We start from the raw sequence: 9923 nt of genomic DNA on the forward strand, positions 1-9923 counted from the left end.
CTGCTTATGAGGCATTTGTTTTCTTCCTATCCCTGCACTGGGGAAGGAGGAGGTTATGAACTTCATCTGCCTCTTCCACTTGAGGAGGGCGAAGGGGGAGGGTTTGTCTTGGTTCAGCTCACTCACTGGGTTCTGAAAACACGAGTGGTCAATATTTATGTTTTAAGTTTGGTGTTGGGATGTAGCCAGTTTCAGCAGATCACGGTAATGGTGACGGTCAATGAGGATTTGGCAATTCCATTTCTCCTCCGTTCACTTGGTCTCTGTTAAATACCAGGGGAAAACCCTGCGGAAGCCTGGAGTCGCACCATGTTCGGGGAGTGGACTTTTAAGACTCTGCACATCTCCCCACTGAACTTTGCTGTGCCCAACTAGCCCTCCCCCCAATCCCTCCCTTCTCTCGCTCCTGTGTCCTTGCCCATGTACACCCTAGCCTCTCAGAGTCCAAAGACTCTTCCGCAAATCAGAAACATTTGCATCTATGGTCAAGGGAGCTCATTTAGAGCCCTTAGCAGACGGGATTAGAATGAAATAGTCACTGAGAGCCTAAGAAGGGATGGACTGTGGAAGGGAAGCAAGCACAGGTGGAAACACCTTTGCCAAGTATAATACAGCACTAAAACAGGTCTCTTGCCGTCAGAGGAGCCCCTTTCATTAACATTCATTCAGAAGGGAGATTCTGGTCCCCGGGAAAGGAGGACGCATGTAATAGACAGGCAGAACCAGACCACAGCCCTGCCCCTCTTCATGTTCCTTCCCTGGTATGGGCTTTCTGTGCCATCCCCATGGAAACGGATATGCTTACACACTAGGAAGTGCCCTCCTCTCGTGTCTGCAGACACCCACAGACACCCATGCACACTCACGCACACAAACTATGCATCAGCAGGCTCCTGTCAGAAGCCAGCTGGTGGTTCCTCTTGCCTGTAGGTTTAAAGCCAAGTAAGAATCACGTGGTTTTAGGTCTGGCTCCCGGCCCGCCTGGGGCTGCATCCCGAGGACAGGCTGGGTGTGCTCAGCTTAATCCAGATCGATGGATATGCATCTACACTGCTTGACTCGCGTGACCCTCTTCTTCTTGGTGGGTGGCTGCAGTTCGGGGCAGTTGAGGGTGACCATCATGGTGGTGAATTTCTTGGGCTTGCAGAAGGAGCAGGATTGGAAGGAGCCTTCCTCCTTCCGGATGTGCCTGGGGATGTAGAAGGAGTTGCACTGGCCATAGCAGAAGCGGTTGATGATGGTGCGGCTGTTGCAGCCCTCCTCGTGGATGGTCTGCTTCAGCGGCTGGGTTTTGCACCAGTCCCGCTTCAGGTATTTGCGCTCAGTCACATGTAGGGCCTCCTGGCTGGACTCTAGCACCTCCTCGCCAGGCATGGCGGTGCCACGCCCTTGGCCGCGTCCCCGGTTCCTGGAGCCAGGCTGCTGGGGAGACTGAGTCTGCTCTGAGTCATTGTGCTGGGCCTTGTCTGGCGGGGGGATGGCACCCTGGGACCCCTTCTTCTTCCCTTCAGCGGTGGGCAGCAGGGTCCCCAAGAGGAGAAGCAGGGCTCCCACAGTGTAGGCTGTGCGGCTCATGCTAGAGGAGGGAAGCACAGAGAGGGGAGACACAACAAACAGACAAGTCAGTTAGAAAATTATTAGCAGCTAACATCTTATCAGGCACTTGGTTTTGTTTTGCGTTTTGAGAGAGAGTGTGTGAGCAGGGGAGGGGCAGAGAGAGAGGAAGACACAGAATCTGAAACAGGCTCCAGGCTCTGAGCTGTCAGCACAGAGCCCGACGTGGGGCTCGAACCCACGAACTGTGAGATCATGACCTGAGCCGAAGTAGGTTGCTAAACCAACTGAGCCATTCAGATTCCCCTTTCAGGTATTTGTTAAACACTTTATGTAAAATATTTCATTTCCTTCTCACAATATCCCTGTGAATAAGGTACTCTTATTCTCATTACCTGCCAAGCCATCAAGCCATGAAGTAGCTTGCCCCAGGACACCAGTGAATATGCCAAGGTCGGAGCTCAGTCAGGATGCCTCTTTGTGGCACACACTGCCACTGGAATTCCTTCCTGGCTGCTGACACCCGTCACATCTGACTTTGAATTATGGTCACTTGATTGTGTTCATTCTTGTATGATGCCAAATGAACTTTGCACCTCTTTGGGGAAAGCAATTTTCTCTTCTGTTTAACGGCAAGACAGATCAGCCTCACTGCCCAGGTTTCCTCTGTCAGGAAAGGCTTCTAGTCTCTTCTCCCTGCCTAGCCTGAGCACTTCCTGAGTTGCACCTTGTTTAATTGGTTAGATGCTTAGGAGATGCTCACTGATATCAGGCATTGCAAGGAGACCCATGGAGGAGACTGGAAAGCACCTGACAGAGGGAAAATACTTAACAGGAAGAACACTGGCTGAAAAGTCAAGACTGGGTTTCAGGTAGAAGTGCGAGGGCAGCAACTTGCTGTCTAACCTTGAGAAAACTCACTTTACTTCTCAATAAATGACCTCACTTACGCACTGGTACAAATACCTCATCTCCCCAGATAGGGTTGTTCACATCAAATTTGATATACAAGTGAAAGCCATTTGAGAACCAACCAAAGGTATGAGAGTATTGCAGACAGAACAAATAACCTTACCAGAAAGATCGCATAACTCAGAAGATTCCTTGACCTCTCACTTATTCTCACTTTTAAACTGACACAGATATTTATTATATCATTCTCTATAACATGATATACATTTCTCTACTTTTAAATGGCAAAATAGGCCATTTACGTGTATATGTGTGTGTGTGTGTGTAAAATTTAGAATATAGAAAATGGGCCCAAGGAAACAGGTATATGCAAATATTTACATGAATAAATGCCATAGACATGTAGAATAAGTGAATGATAGTTGGGCCTGGAGTTAGACATGGGTCGGAAAGGGCAGTGAACAATGACAAAAAAAAAATTAAATAAGTGGGAGGAGGGGGCAGAGGGAAAACAGACAGAAAAACCGGACGGAAAGCAAGGATGGAGAGAGGGGGGAAAAAATGGAGTGTAGAATGTAAATCAGAGAAAGGAGCGCTGTTCTAGAGGCAGAATGTTGGGAGCAGGTAGAACAGAGGAGGAAGGGGAGGAACTGAAGCACAGTTGTTAAAGACAGTGAAGCATCACACTGTTAAGATTCTCCTGACACAGTGCCTCTCAGAAACCTCAACGTGCAGACAATCATCTTGGGGGGCTGCTAAAACGTAGGCTCTAGTTCAGTAGGTCTAACCGGCTCTGAGTAGTAAGGCCTATAGCCCTTGTAGCCTTGAGACACAGAGAGAATTATTAAAACGTGGAAGGATTTTCTTTTCAAAGAGTACAGTTTCAAATTCACAGTCTCCCTCTCAGGTCGTCATACCGAATCTGACCCGAATCTTGAGGCTTCCCCTACCCCCTGCCCCTACGCCCACCACGATTCTGAACCTAAGGGCATAGCTGTGGAGGACCTATCTCCCTGCTCTCTTCTGTATACCGGTGGTACATATAATAACCGCTGAGTGCAACTGAATAGTAACCTTACACTCCCCAAGTGACCTTACAGTTCCCCAAAGGAACTGCACCAGTTGGATGATTAGCTAAAGCAATTACCCTTCAAAGACAAAGCAGCGTGGAGTCTACATTCTCTAAGCGAAGGTCCCAAGTAAAGGCCATGCAACCCCAAGGATAATGTCAAATTAAGATAATTAAATATTAAATTCAAAATATCCTTAAATGGCACCATTTTCCCAACATTAACCTAATACTTTTGGGCAAGTTTGGAACTGATAATGTGACATTCAGCTCCTGTTCTTCTGACCGTAGATTCCCTGGCTTTTGTCAGTTTATGTTACAACATCCCTGTTCTTTAAACAGAGCTTTTTTTCCTTTTTATCCTTTTTTCTTTTTTGCCTTAACAACAACAAAAAAATTAATTCCTTTGTTTTGTCTTTAAAAAATCACTCATGAGAAAAGTCCAGTTAAAACACAGGGCTGATTTTCTCGAGAGACCAGGATAACTTGAGCCGTGACAATTCAGTCTCGTAGGCAGATATATTATGAATTTGAGAAGCTTTTACAAGCTCCTGCTATTTATTCAATGGGGGATCATGATCTCAACCAAAATTAGCTTCTGCCCATTCAAAGAGGAGCACATAAGACAGCCCTCAGCCTGCACCCACAGTCTCCCCTCATCCCTACTAAAAATGGCCCCCAGGAAAATTCAGCCCTCCCAGAGCCCTCAGAGCCCAACATCACAGAGGCCAATCTAAAACTGACTGGGAATGTACATTGTCTGCATATGACAGTTCACATCATAACGCCACCCCCCCACACACAAATATCTGTCCAAAAAATGCCATTTCCTTTCTCCAGATCAACATAGGACTCTTTTTCTACTCAACTTTTCCTTTCTGGTATTTTCACATCTATCATTAAATAAATACTTAGTCCAAGAGTCATGAGGGCTTATTCATCACCTTATCTCCAGTGCCTGGCACAGAGTAGGTGCTCTTTTGTTAAATGCATGCTTTATGGACCACATTGGCTTACAGAGTCTCCATTTTTTTCATTTTAAAATGCCTTCACATGTGCCAGTGAGCAGCTGAGCCAAATACGACCTTCTTGATATCTGACTTGCAGTGTAGCAAACTCCTTCTAGCCTTAATATTTGTCTTCCTTTTTCTAGGAAAACGCCAGATGCTCACTATGTTTCACATGGTCCCATGCAGAATGCTGTGGGGTTTATATTCTCATTGAAGCCATTGTATTCACTATGGCAGAAACCAACAGTAAAGCAAGCAGTAAATTCAGAATCAGTCAACTGTGGCTTTCAGTTTTCATTTGGACAGTCTTCCTGTTCTTGTGGGAGCGCGTGAGCCCCATAAGCCAAAGGGGTCTCGAGTGGCAGGCTGTTTTTCTTGGCTTTTGGATTTTTTTAAGAAAAGTAAATTTTTCTTAAAATAAGATTTATTAGGTGTGGAAAATGTTATAGAATAGCTTTTCATGTTTTGATTCATACTTTTTAAAGATCTTTATCAATTATTGTGAGGCTTTCGACTCTTTAAACCTGATAACTAGTTATTTGGAGAAAAGTAAAAGCCAACTTCAGGAATCTCAGTCAACAGACCTCAGCTTCAGGAGCAGCAGTGCCCTGAAGGTCTCTGCATTTTCCACATGAATAAGAGTCAGGAGGATGAGAACTATACTAGTACCAGCATCAGGGTTCTATCAAGTTATGTGGCCAATCATTCAACCTCCCCCCCAACACACACCCCAGACTGGTCATGATTACTCAGTGAAGGAAAAGCAACTGTTTGGCCTTGAAATCCCAATTGTATAGTAGCCAAATAATTTGCACACTATAAATATCATAGACATGGAAGAAATCAAGGAGATGTAAATTTCTTGAGGACAATTCTTTTCCACATCAACACCTAGCAGAGTGCTCCATTATCAAAAAACAATCCAAATGCTAACCAAGATTCGGGTTCCTATGAACTATCACTCACTCCCAACTGTGAGCTGCAGACATTTTTGGTAATTTGCATTCATGAAATGACCCACTCACATCATTAAAGTAAAGCTGCATCTTGTGGTCCACAGTGCATCATGACGTCCACAGAGGCGTCCCTTTATTCTCACTGCAGACAGCATCCTTCTTTTTAAACCCTGCCTCAACTTTGCCTTAATGCATTTCTGCTTTCCAACTCACTAATGTGATCATATTTTCATGGTGAGCTTTTCTTACAACTGTTCTCCATCGACAAGACCCACCCACTCTTACCTTTTTTTTTTTCCTTTCCTCCCCTCCAATCCATCTGTCCCAGAGCACATGATACTCTCAAAGCAGGTCTTCTCTACCTGATGCTTTCCTTCAGGTCTCCCTTAGGGATCAAGGGAAAACATCTGCACATGGGATAAGCCACATCAACCACCTCTGTCCCGGGTAGGTCATGGTGATTTGTTCTAATCTTCACAAGGCTCTAAGAACACAATCATCTAACTCTAGGGAATCAGAACTAAAAGTGTTCTGTGTGACCTGTTTCCAATGTTCTCAGTGACTTTGGGAAAGTTTAGGCCAACTTTCGGGCACTCTCCTTGTTGTATTTCTCATTGTCACTAACCTACCTGCTTATAATCAGTTAAATGGAGTCCTGAGTGGGAATTACACTGAGTGCACATTAGTCAGCAAGCCAGATGTCTATGCCTGGACATCCAATCAATTACTCCTGATGAATTCAGTTTTAGAAAGACATTCAACAGGCATGACATCAAATTCTTCCCCCAGGAGAAGAAAATAACGAAAGTGACAGCAAATGCAGGCCAGATTTTAGAATAACTTCTTCCTTTTTCTCAGCACTAAATCTTTCAGAAGGGCAAAGGTTATTTTTAATTTGACCTTTAATTTTTAAAAAGATAGCTTTTAGAAATTAAGTAGAGAATTTCGTAAGCATACACTGGGTTGATTTATTTTTTCAGACAAGTGGAGCCAAGAAGATAAGAGCTACTTGCTGGCAAATTAGTAGAGCATAAAGTCTCATGTGCTGCCACACTCTCACCACAACCTCTCTATTCATAAGACCATCCAAGCTAAGTCAGGCTGGCGGCCCACATTGCATGGGACATGAGGGGGACCAGCAGGTAGTTAAGTACCTCAGGAGCTCTCTGCTCACTGGAAGAATTTTTGTTGATGTGAATGATTGTATACAATTTTTGAGGTCAACACGAAACAAGTTATAAAGTAATAAATGTTCTCTGAGAAGCATTAGGGAGAGCCAGCAGACTTACAGGTTCTGTGTTGTAGTACAAGATATGTGCTCATCCCCGTGTGAGTGGGATTTGGGATTGAATTTCAGAACCACCTTGTAATATATCTGGTCCCAAGTAATGTTACTGCCTCTCCCAATATCACTATTAATAATAAGAGCCATCTATATATTTGAACCCTTAGTATGCACGGCGTTGTGCTCAATTCTGACTGTATTTTAGAATTTCTTTTTCACAACAGAACATGAGGTGGATAATACTGTCTTCCTTTTATCAGTCAGGGAATCCAGAGTCAGAAAAGTTAGGAATCTGTTCAAGGCCACACAGCACCAGTTCTCCCTAGCCCCCAAACATGTCTTCAAACACTGTTCTACGGGCACCCAGCATGGTATTTAACAAGGGACACACGGACTTGGTTCTAACGCAGTACAGTTTGAAGAATAGTGTAAGTCAAATAATTATCCAGTTTGTATCTTCATGTTCACACGTGAAGGAAAAAAAAATTCTGTTGTCCCAGGAATTACTGTTGTACTTTGCATTTTTAAGAGCATATGTTAAAACTGAAGAAAATTCCTTGCAGATGTAAGACATGGCTGGTAACATTTGCATGATCGGTCCTTTCAGTTGGATGCCATAGTGACTTTCCCTACCTCCCCCCAACCCTCCACCCTACTTTTCTTTACATAAAAGGGCTGGGTTTTCCTATCTGTCCTTAACTTCTACTCTAGGACATGCTCCATGGCTTTGCTGTTGACAAGCATTTCTGGGTAAAGGGTTCTGTGGCATAAAATTCCTTGGCCTTCTACCACTTGTAATACACAAACATAAGACAGCTTCAGTTTAGAAGACAAGGCAGGCAGTTCTCATTCAAAGGTGTGGGGACATCGTAGGTTCCTATTCTTTTCTGTGTAACCATTCAGATAAAGACTGTATTCATTGAGTAGGATTTCCTATGGATCAGGGTTACCAAAACATTTCGTTCAAAATGGACTTTTAAGAAAATACAAAACCTGTGAAATTACAAAGTTTACAAAAGACTTTAATTCCTACAATAACCTGAGGGTTAAACACACAAGTGCACATGCACACACACACATACACACACACACAGCACAGCACAACTACAGTTCTAAAGAACCCTTCAATAATTAGTTAATACTAAGAACTGAAGGCTGCAATTTATATATTGATAGCAATCAAATCATCTACTGTTGTAGATGTGGGTGTACCAGGGAGATGAGACTGTAGTTTTAAGATCTTTCCCTAGTTGCTTTGAAATGTCCATCTCTTCAAATCTCTCAGCCCCCACTCTTCCAAAAAAAAAAAGAAAAGAAAGAAAAGAAAACGAAGAGGTGGGGGCTTGAAAGCCCGGGGGTGAAAGAAGACTCTTCACCCTGGGATTGGGGTTATCTTAACCCCTTCTCTGCTATTTATTTAACTTGTGTGTACAGCCAAAAGGAAGCCACTACTCTGGGGTCCCTGGGACAGCTTAAATCCCCGTGACCCACTTAACACAATAGATTGTTTTAATCAACTCGTGTCCTGGCACCATCTCGAAGGGGAACATAAACAGGCGCACACCGCTTGGATCTGCTTTTTCCAGCAGGAGATCCAATTACCTACCAGTGGTCGTCTCTCTGCCCTTGTATCATTTAAAGAGAGATCTTAACCCCTAACGTTGACGCTGAATTTCTGTCTAAAAGAGCTGGATTCAAAGTCGACAGAGAAGGCGACAGCCGGCTTCTACCGTGGGACCCATTCAGGCCAGCTCTGGGCGCGTGGGAAGGGCTTCACTGCAAAATCTTGGTCATCTCCTGTCTACTCCCTGCAAAATCTTGGTCATCTCCTGTCTGCTCCCTGTCTCGCCCGGGGACCGTGGCCAGGGCCCGCCGCGGGGAAATACCAGGCTGGGGCGCCCCCAAGGTGCAGCTGGGATCCAAAGACAATGCCAAGCCAGAGCGGTGGCGCGTCGATTCCTCTCAAACCTTAAGTCTACGACAGCTCCGGCCGGCAAGGTGACAGTACCTCCGCCCCTCCGCCCCAGGTCTTGCAAGGGGGTCAGCAAGACGGCGAGAGGGAACCGGGAAGACCTGGGCATCTGAGCCGTCAGTCCCGCGTCGTCGTCGGTGGCGAGCGAGACGCAGCAGGACGAGGCAGGAGCCTCTAGGACACACATTAAGGGGTCCCCACGGGAATCGGACCCTGCGGGGTGGCTCTGCCCGGCTCCTGGGCGTTCTTGGCTCAGCCAGGGTGCGCGCGAGGCCCGAAGAAACCTAGGAGAGGACACCGAGCGCCCACGCGTGCACAGCCAGCAAGGGGATGTGTGTGGCACTCCGCGGGCTCTCTGGACTCCGCGTCCTGGGCCGCGCACGGCACTTCAGCTGACCCGTTTCCGCCGCGGCGGAACTCTACTCTTGCTCGAGTCTCCATCTCACCTTGAGGATGCGCCCACCGACGCACCGCTGGATTCTCCGGATCCTCTAGCTCATCGCAGGATCACTCCCAGCACTCCGACGGGAGCCCCTAGACGTCCGAGCCCCAGCGCCCCGCCTCAGACACAGGGCACCCTTTAAGTGCGGCTTGACCCGCCACCCGCGGCCAAGCCGCAGGTCCCATCGCTCCCGCCCACTACCCTCTCTGCTCCTGCGATGCGCACACACGGACTCGGCGCCTTTGACATGCGGGCGCGGCTGGCAGGCGCGCCAGGAGCGCCTTAGCCCGGCTTCAGGAGCTGGAAATGGGATGCGGGGCGGTAGCTCTCGCTCTTGGCGTCCTCCTTCCCAGCCTTACCAGGAGGACCATGCAAGGCGAGGTCACGGCAGCCACGACCTTGGCAGGAAGCATCCCGGTTTTTCTGCATTTATCACCCTAGGTAACCGGGGCCTCGGTCTGCGCGCACTGAGGGCTACCGAGCGGGGCTCGGGAATCTCTTGCAGGGGACCCCTGTGCACGCTCCCCCCCCCACCCCTCTCTCTCTCTCTCTCCCTCTCTCTCTCTCTCTCTCTCTCTCTCTCTCTCTCTCTCACACACACACACACACACACACTCACATTCACACCCTGACCAGCGCCTCCGCACTCACCTGTCAGTGCGGCGGGTCTTTGGGGCCTGCGCTCTCGACGCGGGGCGCGGTGTGCGGCCGCGGCCCCAGCCG

At 47.2% G+C, this 9923-nt stretch overlaps 1 protein-coding gene across 2 annotated transcripts; it reads right to left on the reverse strand.

The window, feature by feature from the left end:
* Positions 1 to 826: 826 nt before the first annotated feature.
* Positions 827 to 9923, reverse strand: GREM1 (gremlin 1, DAN family BMP antagonist). Of its 2 annotated transcripts, none has more exons than XM_039247263.1 (2): positions 9852 to 9923; positions 827 to 1576 (listed from the first exon to the last, which is right to left on the reverse strand). In XM_039247263.1, the coding sequence occupies exon 2, from the start codon at positions 1573 to 1575 to the stop codon at positions 1021 to 1023; it is 555 nt and encodes a 184-aa protein (XP_039103194.1). In that variant the 5' UTR covers position 1576; positions 9852 to 9923; the 3' UTR covers positions 827 to 1020. The 2 variants fall into 2 exon arrangements, with proteins under 2 accessions (XP_039103194.1, XP_039103195.1); XM_039247264.1 differs by lacking the exon at positions 9852 to 9923 and having other exon boundaries at positions 827 to 1338; positions 1549 to 1575.

Source organism: Hyaena hyaena, unplaced genomic scaffold (assembly GCF_003009895.1).
Source record: "Hyaena hyaena isolate Hyena2069 unplaced genomic scaffold, ASM300989v1 scaffold_292, whole genome shotgun sequence".
Lineage (NCBI taxonomy): Eukaryota > Metazoa > Chordata > Mammalia > Carnivora > Hyaenidae > Hyaena > Hyaena hyaena.